General features: G+C 36.9%; 1 protein-coding gene across 1 annotated transcript in view; it reads left to right on the top strand.

Moving 5' to 3' along the window:
* Positions 1–20,691, top strand: part of TRHDE (thyrotropin releasing hormone degrading enzyme) — a 211,339-nt gene that overhangs the window by 93,090 nt on the left and 97,558 nt on the right. Inside the window, exons 6-7 of the mRNA XM_005519367.3 lie at positions 4,459–4,596; positions 20,612–20,677. Coding sequence (XP_005519424.3) covers positions 4,459–4,596; positions 20,612–20,677 — 204 coding nt within the window. The remainder of the gene's footprint in view (positions 1–4,458; positions 4,597–20,611; positions 20,678–20,691) is intronic.

Raw genomic sequence — 20,691 nt, 5'->3', positions numbered from 1 at the left:
AAGGTAGATATAGAACTGTGACATATTCACAGCTGATCAATGTAGAACATGTTGCAGGCCTGCTTCAGCAAATTATACACATAATTGAAGCACACATCAGAGATATAAATTTTAAAAGAAAACAGTTTGTAAATTGCTCAAGGTATTTAAAAAAGATTACTATTGGAAAGTGAAAAAGAAACGGTGTTCTCATTTGCAAGTACTCAGGAGACTTCCTGTGCTATGACAAATTAGGATTTGTAAGCCTGTTTACAGGAAGAACTTGATTTTGGCTCTCAGTGGATCTTTCCTGGCCTTAATGTATTTTACCAAATCTTAGATTTCCTCATGTATTGTGGTTTGTTAAACTTCATCCTGTAATACATTTTGTTAGAACTCTACTGCTGGTAGTGTATATGCTGGTGTTCTTTGCTTTCAAAATTTGCCCCTATATTTTTTTCCCTAGGGTGCCCTTTCCCTGTAAACCCAATTGTTGTGTCTTGCAAATGCTTGTTCTGTTATGTATGAAAGATCACTTATATTCTTTGTATTCTTGATGGCTAGTAAAGCTCTTGTGGAGACGATACTTTCAGAAAATTTGTCAGGAAAGTAATTTGCAGATTTGCACACCAATGTTAAGCTTTATTCATGTAGATTTCTCAGTCCATAAAGTGTTCAAATGGCTGTCCCAGAACAAAGGCAATGCCTTTAATATTGAGGCCTTTGATCTCTTTTGCATACTAATTATCAGTTTGGGCTTTCATTATGGTACTTCTTTAATTTCTTTTTTATTTTCTTTTTTTCATTTTAGTTCTTTTCCCTGGTATTTCATATTAATTTCTAGAAGTTATTTTTATGTGACTGTCTGTAAGTATTACATATTGTTATAGTAACTTTTACATTATACCTCAGTATGATATTGTAAAATCACCAGCAGCAAACCCTCTCCATTACATCATTGTTATCCTGTTATACATAATAAATTTTTCTTGAAGGTAAATGCTTCCTGAAGGTACAGTCTTTTTTGCCAAAAATGTTATTTCACAATTGCTTTCTTTCCATTTAGAGGTAGATTAGTTAAATGTTGGGCACCCTGGTGTAGATTTATACATGAAGAGTGACCACTATCTGTCTTTTTCCCAAGAACAAGGTGAGTTTGAGTATTAGCTAAGGAGGAGACAGCACAGAAACAGGACAAGTCTTTCAGGAAAATCTTGTGCAAAACAGAGAAGGTCTTACTGTGAATCATTTATATGAAGAGACAAATACTTGAATGTAGTGACCACAGATGTTTGGGAATAATCAGAAAATGTAGTTCTTTTAAAGACGTATTCATCTGATAACAGCACTTCAGTCCCTGCACCTGGAAGCATTCTGAAGAGTGAGAGCAACCAGAAATGATTGCCATATGCTTTATTTTCAACACAGGTCTGATGTTCAGACTTTGACTATCTATACACATTTCACGGAAAGCTATGAGGAGAAGAGATGAAGAGCTGGGATTCCAAGTACACAGTAGGAAGATAGTGAGTTGAGGAGCTTCCTCTTATTCTTTAAAGTGGGGCACAAATTTGTGTGGAAGCAGCTCTGTCTTTATTTCAGACTGACCTTGTGCTGCTGTGATACCCTTCCTGCTCAAAGCCCTGGCCCTGTGTTAGCACTGCTTTTGCATGTGGCTACTGACACTTTCCAAGCAAGGCTGCAAGGCTCACCTGAAGCCCTCTTTCCCTCACAGGTGGATCACAGTCTTTGGCTTTTTTCTTGCAGTTGAACTCCCTCAGGGAAGGGTCATCTTGAACAGCATTTTGTCATTGTTTCAATGTGTAGAAACAAATGTGCTGCAAACCTGACACCTATGATGTTGCTGGCTTGCTGGTCTCATTAAACACATTCCAAGATTGATTTCCTTTACAATTTCTGTCCTGGGTATTTCTTTACTCCTGTAGGTGTCAGTTAAAACAGATCAATTCCACTGTATGCATTGGGTAAAATAACTAGGGAATAGAAAGCCCTTCTTCCATCAGTCTAAGTAAGCAGCTTGGGCACACGTATTGACCTTCTCCCCTTAATTTGATATTAGGATTTCAAGAGCTGCGGTAGTGTTTCGTCAACATAATTAAGACAGTTTTAGTTTCTTTCTGCACTTCTGCTTCTTGTTGCCTCCTCAAGCTGCAGGTCCCTTGTCAAACAGCAGTCTATCTGTTCCTCCCTTGAGTTATATTTGAGTCTCCTTCTCCAGTCTGATCTCAGGGGCTTTATACTAAAGGGAAAGGCTGGGAATGTTACGGAAATCCTTTTAGTTCAATAAATTTAGCTTTATAAGTCAAAAGCCTTCTTAATTCTCACTGTAGGTTTGCATTTTTGGAGGCGTTCTAACTATTCCATTTGTATCCCAGTGTGACAATCCACTGTAAATTTCAAGGAAGGCTTTTCAGCTGTGCTAACTTGGATGACCAATCATGAATTTGAAGTTCTCCTTTTCAGCCCTTCAGGATATAACCAAAGAAACAAACGGAACACCAAAATGTAGCTTGTTCTTTTTATATGTTTCTTAGTTTTGTTCTTACAGCTGCACTTTATGTTTGCCATGTGCTGATTTTCTTGATTCTGGTTCTGTATTTAAGGAATTAATTTGTGATTATCCGGGGTCCTTTTAATGAGTTAATTCCAACCACAAAATCCATCACACAACTGTTTGTCTTCTGGGATCCAAACCTAAATTTGGAGACAGGTCTGTGTGTTCACATCTGTATGTGTTACATACCATACATTTGATGAAACTGGGGCTTTGTTACTAACTGATAGAGAACGTGAGTGAAGTGTAACCAAAATAACTACAATTTTTACACCTCAGCAGTTTCCCCCAGAGTAGGACTGTCATTATAATTGTTTCTCTACACTTTTTTTCCCATTAAGAAAGGACAGTTACTAACTGCTTATGCCTGAGAAAATTTGGAAATTAACAATGATATGAAAAAGACATTACTTTTTGTTTTACAAACCTTACCTCATGCAGCCAGATGAGAGCACTAAGATTGTGTAGGTAATTGGCTTTCCTGCACCCTGTGTTTTTAATTGCCTGGATATGCAGTCAGCTCAAGGTACATTTCTTGTGCTCTAATGAATATTAACATAAAGGTTTATTTCTAGGTAGATCAGCATTGGAAGAGCTTCTCAGCTGTCTTATAAAAATAATTTAGAGTAATACATTGATACCAAAGCCTTGCCACCCAATAAATTAAACATAGAATTTATTATGTAATTGTGTGCGTATTTTACCTGAGGACATCAAGGTGGCTTTTGAAAAAATGCAGCATCCCCCAGAGTTTCTTTATATCATGGCAGTAGGTTGACATTGATTCAGGAATTGTTATAATTTAGATAAAATTTGAGTTATGTCATTTCAGGTGAAAAAGCTAATTTAAACCTTATGTAATTTTTAATTCACTCTTTGCAATTATTTGTGACTTGAAAAAGCAAGTAAATAAAGCTCTTCTTTCCTGACATGGTGTTTTGGATAAAAGACATCTACGTGAATGCAATATGAGGAGTTTTAAGGGCATGTCATTTCTCAGCTGAGAAAACCTCATCTAGTTGTGTACAAATGAGTGCAGCACAATGCATAGAGTATTCATGAACATTTCATTAATGTTGCTGCCAGAGTAAATAGGGAGCAGTTTTGAAATTCCTCTGCTATCCATATTTATAGAAGGTATTGAAACAAATGCATATGTTGGATGTTGTTTGGGCTTGTACCTGCCTCTGATGTAGCTGTGACTTTGACTATGTCATTTAACTACATGCAACTTTTTTCCCACTTGTGAAAAGAGAAAATGGTTTCCATGATAATGGTTTCCTTCCGATGGAAGTTACAAAGTTTGTAGATGGCTCAAGCTCTTGAGGAGGAAGGATTTCTATACTAGAGTTATGAAAGAAGTGCATGTGCTGTGACATTGCTGTGAGCTCTCTTCAGTGTCCTGTCCCACACTGATCTGCTATGTGAACTTGTCACTAAGAGCCAAGTAACTTAAACTTCACCAAATAAAAAAGTTCTAATTGTATTTACCCATCTTTGTCAAAAAATTTTTGTACCTGCATAGGCAATGAGCTCGAGGACTTGTAGCAGCTGTTTTTGTGATTGAAGATTTTGCCAGTTTGCCTCTCTCCCCACCCCTTGTAAGTGTGTATGACTAGTCATAATCAGTATTCCAGTCTGCACATATGGATGCATTTTGATTCATTTAATGCTCTTTAATTTCAGTCAAGTTTCATTGCAGTGAAGGATCTCAAATCTGAGTCTATTCCAAATACCTGTTCAAGACTGTAGGAGGTCATGGTTGTTTATGGTTTGCATTCAAAGCAGAAGGTCTAATTTTAGTCAACTTACAGGAGTCGACTGCCTCTGGTAACTGTGCATCATTTCTATATTTCTGTAAGTGTGTATTTGTCTGTGATACTACTGTATATGCTGTATTTCAGGAAAAACAGAGATTTCTGACAGATGTCTTACATGAAGTGATGTTGCTGGATGGATTGTCCAGTTCACATCCAGTATCCCAGGAAGTGCAGCAGGCCTCAGACATCGACAGGGTATTTGACTGGATTGCCTATAAAAAGGTGAGACTAACTAAGCTTATCTATATGATACCGATATGACAGTAGCTGTAAGAAGATTGTGTTCCATCTGTAAAAGAAATACCATTGTAAAACTACATATGGGAAACTCATCTGTGTGGAATGCATTTGGAATATTCTACAGTGATTATAGCCAATTACGTTCAACATATCAAGTGTTAGTAAATGTTATAAATAAACTTGGGAGGCTGTCAGAATTCAGTAAGAAGATTTAGGGCTTTTTATTACTATTTATTTTGTGACAGGGTCTGAACTGTGTTAGATGATTTAAAAAGTAGAAGAATATGTAGTTTTTGTCCTGCTGAAACTCTCTAGAAAACTTAGCAAGGGCTAAATTTAACAGTAAAGTTTTTTCTATGCATGAGAGTTTTTCTGTCAGCTAGTGAAAGCTCTGAAGTCATTTGCTGAACATTGAGAGTGGAAAAACTGCCTTGTGGTGTGGTGATGGAATATGTATTAAATTCAAGCCGTTTTAAATTTCGTTTCAATTATTTGAAAATAAAATTTGATCAGTTTCTGGATTCAACAGCTTCTGTGCAGGAGTGAGAGGTTTCCTCTCCTCCATAACATGATTAGGCTTGCTGTTAGTACATGGCATGAAAGCTGGTGTTTCCCATCATACCACATGCTTATTCTCTGCTACAGACTATGGCATATGAAACTCTGCCTGGGTATCATGGCCAAATGTGTTTGCTGTGTGACACAGTGGGTACTGCCTGCAGCCTTCCTGTACAGGAGCTCTCTGATGATGATTCAGTTGCAGGAGTCTTTTGACTACAGCCTTTGTGTCTAATAATCTTTTCTTCTGCATCATTTTCTGCCTAACATCAGACTGTAGCAAGGCAGCATAGAACTGACTTGGTGACTGAACCTCCAGTTTATCCAGGGCTCATTCTGGGCTGAAAAAGAGGTGTTATCCTCTCCTGTAGTCATAAGTTATTCCTAGACCACAATAACTTCTCCTTGGTCCCCTTGCATGAAAGGATCATACGCCTTTAAGGATGGGCAAATGAGAGTGTGTATGTGTGTGTGGGTATATGTGGCCATGTAATATGTACCTATGATGTAATAAAAAAACACAAAATACTTAGGAAAATATTTTAAAATGCTGAAGTTGTTCAAGAGTCCAAGTAACATTTTCAAAAATCCCTTAGCTATACTGGAAAATATTGCTCTAGGTCAATTAGGCTATAACAGCCAGCAGCTTTTATCATACTGAATATTCCTGTTGTTTAAATCTTTCAGTCTGTGCTTTCTGGTCATAGAAACCTTGGTAGGTTCAGGGTACTGAGGTACTTATCTCACATGAGTATCTTATCTTCATATTTCAATATAATTATTTTTCTAATTTATACAGTAATAGTACTATCTTATAGTTAACTGTAGTACATGACAATTTTATGAACACTCTGCAACCATCAAGTAATTTTCATTTACATTGAAATGACAAATAGGACAATAGGACACATCTGTATACTGATAGCTATTTTATGTAGGCTAATAGAATCAGTCTGTTTTTTGTGGAGATTACAGTACAATCTTGGTCTTGTATTTATCTATGTAAATGTTCCTTTTTCAGTATAACAGTGGCCATGCCCAGTGGATACAGCAGCATCTCTCCATTTAGCTGCTCTGGTGGCCAATTCTCCTGAGTCTTAGTTGACATTGGATGTGTTCATATCAGGGCATGATCCTGTAAATTTTGAGCCCAGTTACCAGATCTAGCAAACTACCTTAGAGACTGGCAATGGAAGAATTTACTTACACACCTTCATAGGTGAGAAAATTAAAATAGCCACTCTTTCACTTATGAAGTCTTTTTATACCTGTCTGGTAGTTTGTCTGCCTGCTGTTCTCTGTAGCTGTTCATCCTTTTGGTTTAAGATACAAGCTTAATTGTTTAATAGGAAGCATAGAAGTTTAATTATTAGCATACAAGCTGAATGTTTAATAGGAAGAAGCTTTCCTGACTTACTGTGTAGGTGTTCTTTTCAGTGTTTGTGTACCTTCCTTGACACTGCTCCTTCTGAGGATAAATTTGAGCAAATGCAACATATCTTACATCTTTCATTGTTTCTTTCCTACAAAATCTTACATATATGCATGCATTTCTTACACTGAAAATCAGCTATGGAAATAAGCCCATTTATTAGATATTCAGAATAGAACCTATTCCTCCAGCTCTCTAGTGTCTGCCAGTATAAATACTGTGCAGAATAGTATGTCAATAAAATCCAAATTGAAAAATTACACTGAAGGCTTTCACCTGGTCAGGTGTGTGCTCAAGTATTTTCAGGTGCCACAAAGCCCTTGTCACACAATGAACCCTGCTGGAGGGAAATTATTACTGGTGTTTCTGGGGTGACTTTTTGGTTGTCTTTGGTTGAGTGACTTTTTAAATTGCTTTAAAATATTAAGCTGTCAGGAATATTTTTTCTATCGACTCCACTAAACTTTGGGTCAGGACCATCAGTGAGGACTTTTCTACTGTCTTAAATAAAATATTTTAAACAGTTTACCATTATGTGGAGTATCTGTTCCCTACATTTTGGATTTTTTTTTCCTTTAACTTTTTTTAAAAATGTCCATCTTGTGCTCCCTAAGCCCTGGGATTGCTCATGTGATCTCTTATTATCTCTTCACAATTTTCTAAATGATATTGAAATGATGAAACTTTCTCCCCTATAACTTTTGTTCAGTGAAATGACAGTCATAGAATGTCATTGTTATTTCAGTGTCTTTACTGTCATAAATATGGCATAAATCAGACACCATGAAAAGACCCATCTCTGCTAGACACTCAGATGTCATTCTGAAGACACGCCTTTTTCTACACATTGCAGAAATGGCCATTGAAAATGTTCTAATTGATTGCCTCAGAGTTGAATATATTTTTCATTTCCACTTTCTCATCCTTGGGTGATTGCATGTGTGAAGAAGTCCATGGCATAAACCCCTGAAGAATGGTATTCAGGTAATCCCACAAGCAGGGTGAAAAAGACACTACAGCCTGGCAGCACACAGTGTTTTTCCACTTAAACGGTTGAGGGTAAATTTTGCCTCTTTGAAAAGCATGATTCTTCAGATAGAAGCATGTCATCCTCCACTAGGGCCACAAAAAAGTAGAGAAAAATGAGAAGTCGTGATAGTTCATTAATAAACAGTACTGGTAGATGATTCAAGACTCTCAAGTTGCATCAGAGAGTGCATATGTCTTCCTAGTGCAGCTGGAAGTGAGATAGTGTCCTCCCACAATGACGGGAAAAGTGGTTATATCCCAAGTGCAGTAGAAAATATAGCCTGTTGAACACAAGAGTAGAACTGAGAATTGTTAAATCAAAGCAAAAAGCGTGACAGCCTTTCCACACCAGAAATAACTGACAGCAGGAATCATAGCCCTAGAGAGCTGCAGCATCAGAGGAGGAGAGAGTGCAGCAAGAATAACATGAGGAGCAACAATCAGCATGGAACAACCGGCTCTAATAAAATGGAGAAACAAGGCAGCTGCATCTCAAAGGGAGCAGCCAGACCCAGAGCAACTTGAGGGAGAACATCTCAGACAGAACTAAAGGAGTCATAGCCCTAGATGAGCAGCCACAGCCAGATAAGAGAAGGGATGAAAGGACATGTAGAGAGCCAGATATCTGAAGTAGTTTCTGTCAGCTTGCCGCATCCTTTGAAGTGTGCTGGTTGAAGATTCTGGCAGCAATCAGTGTAGGCAACACCATTATGATGGTGTAGCTATAAAAGTACCCCCAAAAGAATATGCCTTGGCAAGTGAAAAACACTAATCAAAACAAGGAAGAGGATGACTGGGATAGGGAAAAGTGTTCATTTTTTCCCTTCCTGTAAGATAAATTAACCTCAGCAGTGAGATCAGTTACTGGCCTTGATTTTGTAATGCAAACAATTAATTATTTCCTAAACCCTTGTATGTATAATTTCCTTTTCCTTTTTAACTCTATGCCACATCTTTAAAATTTCCTTTTTCTGCTTTCAGTGTCAAGTGATGGAAAGATTTATTTCTGATAATAATAAAGGGAAACCGTGCTTCCTATTTTGCCCTCAAAAGCAACATTCGGCATTAGGAGATGTGTTTAACTAAAATTTTACACAAAGGAAAATGCACTTCTTCCTTGCATTCTGGCAAAGGAGAATTTAAGAAATTGAAAGCAGTAGCTTGCTCACCCTTTTGAGTGTAATTCTCTTTGAAAATTTATAGTGTAGCATGTTCTGCAAGAATGTGGAAGAACAGGAGGGCTAATACAGTCACTGGAAAGGCTCTCTAAAAACTTCATTATTTTTACTTCTGTTCTTCAGGCACTGAGAAGCACATTCGCTCTGAAATAACAAAATAAAACCAAAACAAAACAAAACCGCCAAACCATCGCCCCATATTCTGTTCAGGAATAGTAGTTTATAAGAAAGCTAGTTCATGAGTGCAATGAAATTGTGATGATGTGCATCTGTGAAGTGTCGGAAGAGTGAGAGTAGCTCATTAACAATGAAAGAAATACTAGATAAATCCTTATGAATTGTAAAACAGGTTTTATTTTTAATTTTCCTTTTAGTTGAATTGATAACATAAAGTGGTACCAGACTGGTTGAAAGTCTTACAATACCATAGAGATAGCTTTGGAATCCACTTATGGTATAAAGGGAGAGCCTTTTGTTCTATTTAGCTATACTGTTGTCTGTGGGTGCCATTAAGTCCAAAGGGTGCACATTTGCATGATGCTGGTTTTCCTTCCATGACTTGTGAGTGCAACCGGTCAAGTCCCAGATTGCAGAAGGTGCTTTCAGGAGCCACTTGTTCCTAATGCATTGTAACAGAGTAAGTATCTTGTAATGAAAAGAATGTCTTGCTGTTTAGATAAAAAGGGTATAAGTTGTTACTGCTCCCAGTATGAAAGTCATTGAAATGCATTCAGTAATACTGATAGGTTCAAGTTCAGAGCAGCCCCAAGAGTTCCTGCCCTAAAGTATGGAGTCTGTCCCAGTTCAGCCAGTGGGTGCCAATGCCTAAACCTAGACAGGTGCTTCAAGATACTTAAAATACATCTCTTAACTCGTCTTTGTACCATCCTGGCTCAAGCAGAAGCAAATGGTCTTTAACCCTTTACACTGGTTAGCGTACACCAGGTATTATTTTCTGAAAGAGGAACGTGGAAACTGTAGTGTGTGGTATAGAAGCAGTGCTTTAGGAGTGTTACGTTCCATATGCTGAGGACAATTGCGTATGGGTTTGACTGGAAATAATGAAGATGGAGCACAGATGTTAATAAAAGCATTTAATTTTAAAGAAGAGCTTGTTAGACTACCTTGCTCTATCAAGGTAGAGTTATTGGCAAGACACGACCTGTTGTTGTACAAACCTTCTGCCTGTTTCCCATGGAAAGGCAGTGGCAAATGGCAGCTCCCAAGGGCTGGAGGAGATGATTGAAGCAGAAATGACAGCAGTGTGTCTAGACATTGTGTCCTACCATCCTTCCTTTCCCAACAGGAAGCTGTTAGAAGGAATAAAATAGTGCATCTGTGTCTCAGATGTTTTCATGGCTTAAAATAGAGTGTTCATAAAGACAGATTCTTGCAGGAGTTACAGGAAGTACTTGCACTTGACATGCACTTGCCTTTTCTGCCTCTCTGTTTCTGCTTTGTAATGATCATTTTCAGCAAAGGGTAAAGCAGAAAGTTACAGGTATTTTCTTTTTTTCTTCCCTGAAGGAGTCCAAAAAACAATGCTGGTGTACAGGCAAGGGCTGATTTTGCTGATACACATCCTGGTTTAGATCAATAACAGAAGAGCAACAGTTAGAAGTGTTAAAGTAACTTGGAAGAAATTGTAAGAATTAGAAACAGAAAATAAATCTGAGCTAATGAAATAGAATAAAAGCAACAAAAAACTTGACATAAGAATATGGTCAATATTTTGATCAAAATATGATCCTGTAGGATTTCTATTCAAAAGGGGACTCTCTAGAAAAAACCTGGCACAATGTTTTGTTATTGTTGCTGTTCTTTTTAAAGGCATGTTTAAGTACTGGATAAATTATGAAGCTTAAAGGAGGTGTTAAAAAGAGAAATTAGAATGACAGGTTAAGTTGTAGATAGTTGCAAATCAGTCTTAGCAAATCGATTGAGATTTTTATGTAGTATTTAGTGAACTAAAAAAGAATATTCATTTTTCTTGAAGATTTTCATAAAAAGGCAGTTAATAAAAAAGTATAATGGTCCTTTGTCCTTGTCACTGGTGTCAGAACATGTAAGAGGGGTTATGGTGGTGAGGCCAAGTAAAAACTCCTGTTGTAAGTTGAGTCACAATAGCATTTTATCTGGGCAATGGATAGCATTTTATTATTCAGGGAAAATGATGTGACAATATCCAGCTGAAGAATATGATTAGTTATAGTCATATACCCCTGAATTTTCTTCTATGTGTCAAGTTCCTAAAATTTGCAATGGAATTTATGACTAAGACAAGCATTTCACCAAAGCCATCTTACTATCTGACCATTTTGGTATTATCCAGCCCTAGAACAGCTGTGTTTGTCAGAATAGAAAATTATTATGATTTCCAAGTGAAAAGCTCTCATTGAATATAATGTTGCTTTTTCAGTGATGTTTTGGCATCAGATAAATGGCCCTTCATTTAAAAAAAAACCAACATAAGGTGCCTTTATGCATCTTTTGGGATTTAATAAATACAGGTTTGCAGGTATATTTGCTGATTTGAAGAATACTGATTTACCCATGCTGTTAATAAAGTTTTAAAAACAATGTAAGTTTGTTTTCTTTATTAAAATACATCCTGGTTTTATTGCTGAATATTAACAGCATGTTAATTTGTGAGTGTGCATTGCTTAATAAGAAAATAACAATTGGAAATTCTGTTGCTTTAAAAAGTAAAGAAGGTTAATTAAATGACTGTTTGTTTTTTTTTTTTTCTAGTCTGTATCATTAAAATCAAGTAGGGTTGATTTTGTTTGGGCTCCTTTTAACAAATATAGTCCCTTAATTTTTAACAATTGTTGCCAAGTGCAGGGAAACCAGTCAGAGCCACAATCAGCCAAGTACACAGATGTTCAACTTTATGTGTGTAGGCTGTGGAATTTATTTGGGTTGCTTGTGTGCTTAAGATACTTCAGTGCATCACTGAATGATTGCTGGGATGAAGACCCTCAGGATAGCCTCATACTGTGACATTTGGTACCAGTATGCTGCATGATCTGCGCATACCTGTCTCTTTCTGTACTTCTTCCCATGGCTTTTATGTGGGTTATCCAAAGACAAAGCCTCTAGGATTTAATTTAAACATTTTACATTTCTGTCACAGGGAGGACATCATAGGCACATGTTTACTCATTTAAACAAGTATGTTCTCTTACCCTAATCAAACTAGGAAGCGTTTGCACTTATCAAATTCACTTGCATTAAGCTTCATTTTTTTCTTGTAATATTTGGAGGTGCCATCGGAGAATACAGAAAATAGCTATGCTGTTGTATTACAGTGCTCAGTTCCTGAAAATGAAAGAGGAATTTAGTGCTGGTGACTCATGATACAATCTAATTAATTCCCTGAAAAGAATTTCTCAGTGGGTGCTTATGCAATTCTCAGAGATGAGATAGTTTTGATAGCGACAGCTGAAGAATTCCAGAGAAGCCTTTGCAATTATCTCTGCTCTTACAACTTGATAGAAGTACTTTAGCAAAGGTCTCTCTGGAGCCTGCAATAGGATCATGTTGTAACTGATGTCATGAGTAGGACACTCTTGTTCCATAATTGTCAGAGTAAGGCCATATAAGATAAAAGACTTTTCAGATGATAAAGGTAGGAAAGCAAAATACATTTTAGCATAACCTGAGTGGGAGCTGAGGAATGGCTGGACTGCTCCCTTTGTGGGAAAATGAAAAAAAGGAGAGTATACAGTGAGTGTGTTTGCTTAAGGAAATGCAGCTGAAGCACAATGCCTGCGTTTGAAGGTGGTTACCCAGTGTTCAGTTGTTCATACGGGAGAATTCAGTAAATTCAGTGCACTGCACGTAGTGTAACACAGCAGATCAGTTAACCAAGTTTTTAAATAATTTATTTACATACATATACCTCTAGCTAGGTTTGAACAGATTCTGCAGATGTGACTTAGTCAAAGCCTACTTCTTTTCTGTTAAATATCTCCAAGATTCAACATATTTAATTTTTTGGGTTTTTTTTAAATTTTATGCAGTTCTTTTTTGAATGTCACATTTTTGCTACATGTTTGATGTACATTATTCTTTTGCTTTAATTCATGCTGTGTTTTTCCCAATAAGCTAAATTTCATGGAGTATCCAGCTGTGGTTGCTTAGTACCAACAAAGAATGATTGTTTTGAAAATCGTGACTTGGATATTACTTGTTGGCTAGTGTTCATGTTACAAAATTAAAGTGCAAATGTGCATTCCTTGTATAAGTGCTTGGTAACATGCTCTTCTAATACTCAAAATGAACTTAGACTCAATAATTGTGCAGTATTTTGAGAAATAAAGAAAAATGTATAAATTCAAGAAATTTAAGCTGAAATGAAACGATACTTAATTAAAAGCCCATTTGATTGTGGATATCCTTAGGCTTCTATTTGACAGAGAATTGTAAAAATATGTTCAACATTTAAAATAAAAAAAGCACAACCTGTATGCTGCTTCTATTACATTTGCAGTTGTGAAAGAAAATCCTTCTTTGTATGTTGCATGAAGAAAAGTTTCAACAAGTACTTAAAACACATTAGCCAAAAATTGGAAGTTCTTCTGTGCTCTTAGGTGATTCTGGTGAGGTAGTGTATGTCTGACTTGACTGTATTCAACAGGTGTGGATCTGGCTTATTTAGTGAGGGCCATAGCATGGTCAAAGTGTAAAAGGGGGACTGAGATTTTTAAGGATCTACCAGGGGAGTGCAATGAATTTTTTGTGTTGTACGTTTCTGCTGAAGAACAGGTTAATTCCCATGCCCAGTTTATTCTTTGTGACAGGCTGCAGACACCATTGATTTGAGGTAGTGTTTGGGAAACACTAGCTGAAAGAACTGTTAGTTGTTAGAAAGTCTGCAGATCTGAGTGTCATCCACCTGCACCTTCTTAGCGTACGGAGATGTGGAGCTGCAGAACTTCTGGCAGTGGGATATAGACCATCCTAGCAAATAGTTGCTGTGCCAGAGAATTGCTTGGCAGCTATAGGCTTCTGAGTTTGTCATGCTTCTCCAGTGAGATGGGTATAAAGGGTAAGATAACTGAGCACATGCATTAATGTGTTGATCTTGCCTGGTAATCACTGCTGCAAAGGAGAATTCATTCTTACTATCCAGCTGGAGTTCTTGAGGGAACAGTGAGTAGACTATGGATTTTAAAAAAGTTTTTGACAAGGCATGTCACTTATAGTTCAGGGTAAATCATTTAAGGAGAGAACTATTTAATGCGTTTGTATTGTGACTAATTAACAACCACTGATATTAGTGTACATGAGGTATATACTAGTAGCCGTGAAATTGTGTATATTGATTCACATCTTAAATCAGGAGGTCTTTATGAAAGAATGATGCCTTTGTGTGTGCTTGTATGTGGTCTGAGTCTTATTTTAATCGGTGAAAAGGAAGCTGATTATAAGATCTTACTGTTGATAACAATAGCTCTAACAGTATGAGTAAAATTTAGTGTAATTGAGGCAGAGGATAGAGTAATTCACTTTTCTCTTAGCTAGAAAGAAAGTAACCTTAATATTGAATTGCAGGTTTATCAGCACACAGAAAAATAACTGTAGGCTTTCTGTTTGTGTCCCACTGTATGTGAAAAACAAGTGGTGTTATTACATATTAATCAAGACTGATTTTGAGCTGACTACAGTACAATAAAAGAAAGTTAATAAATCCCCTGTATTTAATGTTGGTTTTAGTTTTGTTTCTTTAATGAGAAGAAGAAGCAAAATGAATGGGTGGACATTTTGTGGAAAGTCAGCATATTACATTTCTGTTGTAGAACCTCAGTTATGTAATTTTTTCTGGTAGTCCAGTGTTCCCCACCTCAGCATCTCAATCCCTACTTATACCTTGAATGCCATGGGGGTGTTTTTCTTACAGGATCCCTTCTGATTTTAGTTTTTGTCAAAAAGTATTTTTCTGAATTAAATCAAGCAGCCTTAATTCCTAAACAAGGGTGGCAAGATGGAGACAACTTGAGGTATGTGTAATTACTACAATTGATACTTGGTGTTACATGATCTAAATTGATAGGTAGGCCTGCAAGATGCTGTATCAGCCTTTGCAAACTCAAGCAGGTGTTTTTCCACTGTTTACTTTTTCATATTTTTAATATTCTTTTCTAATTTACAGGGTAAAATATCTTCAGAGATTGATGTCATCTCACTTGGGGTGTTCACCATGTAGACACTTGCAACTGAGTAGTCCCATTTCCCTGTATCATCAGGGAAGATAAACAGGCACCTTTAGGGTGAAATTCATCTGCCCTAATTTAGATGCATGTCTTTGGATGAATCAGGATGAAGTGAAAGTGCTTGCTTCTCTCTCATTTGCCTTTAAAAGGGGTCTAGGCAGCTGCTTCAGCTTTGTACAACTGAGTAAGCATCACTTAGCTGCAATGTAGGCATTTGCACTCAGACACTGAAGGACACAAAAGCACAAGTAAAAAGAAAAAGAAGTTGTTAATGCAGGAAAAAATGAAAAATTTTGGGGGAAGGAGGATAGAAGAGCTGTGTGTTTTCCAGCTCAGCCTGTTATGATCTCTTTTCCTTCCCCCACTCTAATGCATTTACAGGACAATTGATTATTTTGCCCTTACAAAAAGTCAGTTGTAGTTCATGGTTCCTGTTTGTGTTGCTGACATTTTTCTCTCGAGAACTTTTTAGAATAATGACATAATTTTAGGTTCTTCAAAGAATAATGCTGAAGAAGTTTCTAGCTTATTTGTATCTTGACATATGGCCCCTTGTCTCTGTCTCTTGGCTTCTGCATAACCTTATGTGCTGACTTTTATATTGTTTGCTTACTTTTATATTGTTCCCTTCCCTGCAACTGCTTCACCAGTTCTTTATTTCAAGTACTCTTCTTTGCTGTCTGTTCAGTATAGAGCATCTGCTTTTGGATAGCAAGCACTCTGCCCTCTCTCCAGGGCCTTCTGTTGAATACCTACTCTTGCCAGTCTTCTTATGTAAAAGTATGGTATGTAGAGTAAGGTAAGATAGGATTTTTGTTATTTGACTACATATACAAAAGGATCACACTGGTTTTGTACCTCCACAATTCAGGAGTTCCCCCAGAATGGAGAATCAATGTCTCTATGGCCTTTTTGGACAATGCAGTTGAATTAATCTCACTGCACTTTAGATGTCTGTGGTACAGATGTGTACATACGAGCTAGTCACTCAAGCCTGCTTTCGGAGTGAATTACAAGAGATGGGTGCTTTTAGAGTACAATTCCCCTGATCTGAGGCTTGTTTTAAGGTTAGATAAAGTGCATCCAGAGGTGACTCGTAAAGCCCATTGTCTCTAAGGGAAGTCTGAACAGCTAAAGTGATTTTAGTCACAGGTGCTGCAGATACTTGCATTGAATCAAGTGTATCACTTCTTGTGTGGCTCTGTAGCAGTACTGTTATTCTAGTAGTAGTAGTGGTTATGTTTTTGTGGGTTCATACATAAGATGTAATTTGTTTCCTGTTAAATAAAATTCCATTTGGGACTATCTTTTGTATTAAAAAAAAATTTACAAAATGCAAGTTGCAAGTGAAACAATTGATTGAGGATTTCAAGTATAATAAAATTGAGACATTCAATAAGTCATAGAACGAAATTGACTTACAATAATTGTGTTCTGTAATGATGTAAGAGGATCAAGATGTAGGAGTGGGTCTTTAAAAATTAGTTAAAGCTAATCTAGGATCAAGGATGCAATCACATTATTTTATGTTGGCATGGAGAGAATTAAACTGCCTGGAGAGATTTAGACTGAATACCTTAGCTCAGCTCTGCATTTTGTAGATTTCAAAGACATGTTCATTTTGTATACAAAGTAATTCTACTCCTAATTTTGGTTATGGATGGTCTTTACCTTGTTGTGAATGTACAAGTTTCATCAGGGGAAGAAAGCGCATAAACTTCCATCCCTTCAAGCAGTGTTGGCTCACTGTCCACGAGAGAGCCTTTTCCCAAGAACACTTTGCAAAAAAGAGCTGTATGCACCTAATTTCCATGAAGTAGCCAATATATTCTACTTTCCTTTCCTATAGCAGTGGAATCACAATGCTGAGGCTGACAAAGCTTCAGCTGTATCATAGGTTATATGATAAGTGGTCTGGGTAATCTTTGGCAAATGATTTCACTAGGGTGTGCCACAGTTTCCTTCTAATTTGCAGAATATTGGCATTAATCTTAGAGAGCTCTTGTGAGATCTGCTAATGAGCAGTGCTTCACCAGACGCAGGTAGTGCCATTAATCATTGGATGAATAACTAGTGTATTTGTCTGGGTAGACATATTAAGATAGGGTACAACGGCTTAAGGCAAGTCAGATTTTACACTGACAGGAACTAGGTATGTTTTTTGAATAGGAAAGAATTGCTTTCCACTAGACCTCTTAAACCAATGTGCTTTACCTCTTGACAAGGTACTGAGTCATCCACTGCCTGGAGGAAAGCACTTAAATCATCAATAAACAGTCATTTTGCCCAGTAGGAGAGGCAAGCTTCTCAGGACATCCTGTGTTGTTCCTCTGTTGGTGAAAGGTTGTCAGAGCAGAAGTGGCTCTGAGGGTAAAGTGGGGAGCAGGCTCCTTGCATATCAGGGTGTTCAGAGAGTGATGCTGATAGGTTCCAAAGGGCATCTCCTGCAGCAGGGCAGATTTGTTGGGAATTTTCTTTAGGTTTAGGTCTAGGAGAAAAGCTTTCAGAAGGTATAGCAGCATAAGTACTCTCGACTCCATCTTGTTTTCTGCTTGCCAAGTGGTGGGAATGTCAGCGCATGGGCCATTCAGATGAACCCAAAGCTATGTATTCTGTTTTTCCTATATCTGAATTTACTGTACATACCTTCTTCACCTCCCACGATCCTCCATTTAGGGTGATCTTCCAAGCTTCTCCTTTTAGTAAACCACTCTTTATGCCAGTTACTCTCCATACCTCTTTTATCCTCCTGCCTGCAAACCTGTTTTGCTTCCTCCCTAGTCAGGGTGCCAGTGTTTGCTGCCTTACACTGCTCTGCTTCCCAGAGCTGTGAAAGTGTTGAGAGCTTCTGCTTTTCTTATGAATGTATCACTGTTCCCTGTTCTGCCTACTCTCAGAAGTTCAGGAAAGGTGGAATGAATGGTTTCCTCCCATTTCTTTTCCCACCACACCAAGGGCCTCATTTGCTCCTGTTTCTTCTCCCATCTCTCCAAGAAGCTTTTTTCTCCTCTTGAGGTTTTCTTGCTTTTTGATTACATTCACTTCCTGAAACAAGTCAAGAAAGCATTTGCTTTCCCTGAGTGGGGAAGATGGCAGAGCTGTGACAAGCCTGTTGTTCTGCAAGCTGTAAGTAGTGTTTCTGGGTTTCCTGAAGATAATTAATTGGTAGAAAATACTTCTAAAGTAGCTGTGAAAAGAGATCTATCTTGAGAGAATAGTCCTGCCATTGTGCCTTGACTCTTCATTCGGTCTTTGCTTGCTGTTTTATTTTGTTTGCTGTATAATGGCCAGCCATAGTCCACCCAACATGTATCTAAATGTTACGTGTGAGGAGAATTCTGTAATTTCTTTACATGTATATGATAGTTCTAGGTCTCTGGACAGAAGAAAAGACTCTCTGGACAACATTATATGGAACTATTTACTTGCTTTCTTTTTATAGAAATCAGTAGAATCTAGGTGCTTATACAGTTATGTTTTTTGTTACTATGTGAAATTTAAACTGTGAGAAAGAAACCAGGGTGTCCTGGAATACTAAATAGTGAGTAGGAAAAGGAATGCATGATGAATGGAAAAATGTCTTCTAGTTGAGGATTTTATCTGATACATTTTATGGGTTTTTTGTTTCTGCTACATATGTTTTGGATTGCCCTGCCCAAGTTACTTACAGAATAAGTGGGATTTATCGATTTATGAGATTTTTTTTAAATCTTCTGTTTATCTGCTTAAACAGATTTATCTGCTCTTTATCTGCTTAAATGTCTCTGAGAACTTCACTCATTCTGTTTATCTAGTAATATAAGGGCAGTAATGTTTCCTGACCTATGATCTTGCCTGCTTAGGTAATAATCTGTTTTGAAAGGTGTTATTTCCTGTTCTGCTATGTGTTCCAGACCTTATTTGTCTTCCAGTAAGATTATATACCACCATAACAACATATCCTAGTGTTAATAATGCAAACAATATGTTTTGGTTTGTTCACTGTTCAGTTCTTAAAAGCAGTTTACTTACTCTGCAAACTATATAATATTTATTGACACTGTTTATATGAAGGACTGGCATTTTCTTACAATTTACTAATAATTTACAAATATTTTTGATTTATGTGATTATTTCAACCATCGTACATTACCGATAATCTATTCAGTACTTAAAGATATTAAAAAAATTGCTGGAACATGTGTAAAATGATCTAAAAATTGGACAACAGTTAAATTTCTGGACTACCCTGAACTTTAATTTAGCAGGAAAAAACATAAAGTCTTGTTTTGAAAGCTGACGCTAGATAAATTCAAGTAAGTGAAACTACATACCTTCCAAATAGAGTAAGTATTAGTTGTGACACATTGTATAGTAGTCTGAAACATTATTATGATCTTGAATTTTCAAAAATTGAAAGAGAAAACACAGGGTTTTTTGTCTAAATGACTGTTTGATCTCTATTAATGCAGAATAAATGTTGTAATAGTCCTTTTGTCTTTGCAATCTGTAAATTTTTGAACCCATGTAATGTTGCTCCTTTTTTATTATTGTTTAATGGAGTGTTAACCTAATTCCTGGACCTTCATCTCTAGATGAGATGGTTGAGTTCTAGTATCATGTTTTCTTAAAGCCTTTAATTCATGGATTTGCAATCACAATTTTCCTCCCTCTTGTATGGTGTTCAGTACTGATTATAACATTTAAGTATTGGGATTGGAAGACTGGTTGTCTTGAAATTATTTTGTAAAGTGGGTATTATAGCTAAATGATCACATCAGATCTGCAAAGTTATTTCTGCTTGAAGTAGAGCACTTGTGCAAAGGGAAAATACACTGCAATTGTGTTTCTGAGAGTGAGTGAGAAAACACAAAGATGCTTAAAAAAAAAGCTACTTGCAAGTATCTGTCTGTTTCTTGCAGCAAGTACTGAGAATTAGAATCACCTGTCTTTTAGAGCTCTATGCTTTGCCTGAAGGGGAAGAGGGTAAGAACTACTATAAGTAGAGAAAGAGTGATCTTTGCATGACAGTCTGGAAAATAACCTATTAATAAGTCAAATATATATATATATATATATATACACATTTTATAAAATTCTTATGGAAATTATTCACTTTTAGTCACCAGATCTTGAAGGCTTTTACAAAAGGAAGTAGTATCACTTTTGAATCCTGATGTACAATAGTGTAATGGAGATAAAAATATCATAAAAAATTACTGAGGTAGAATTTGCAATTTGCCACTATTTCTTTGTTTTCTTTTAAAATTGGACATTTCTGTTAAATATGTAGAAGGGTTGGGGTCAGTCACCCGTGGAACTGGCACATGCATGCTCCAGCAGTGGGGAGAGTGTGTTGTTTGACCTGTGCCTTATTCAATATATGGGACAGGATATTAACAATACCACTTTGCCTCCTCACTTTTCCTAGTAAACATTTCAATTATCTTCTCTCTCTTTTTCTTTTTAGCACAAATAAAGATTGTATTAGTTACAGGTTTCAGGGATATTAGCGTTGGGTGTAAATGCCTGCTTCTGAGTATGTTTTTGTGTTATATTGGCATTCAAAACAGGTAACTTTGTTTTTCTATTATTTCCCATAGGGTGCGGCTCTGATTCGAATGTTGGCTAACTTTATGGGTCATTCTGTGTTTCAAATGGGCTTACAAGTAAGTAAAGGCAT

Source organism: Pseudopodoces humilis, chromosome 5, assembly GCF_049639895.1.
Source record: "Pseudopodoces humilis isolate 2021_Gansu_Grassland_sample_001 chromosome 5, ASM4963989v1, whole genome shotgun sequence".
NCBI lineage: Eukaryota > Metazoa > Chordata > Aves > Passeriformes > Paridae > Pseudopodoces > Pseudopodoces humilis.
Note: the sequence above shows the minus strand (reverse complement) of the source record. Positions and strands in the feature narration are given on the sequence as shown.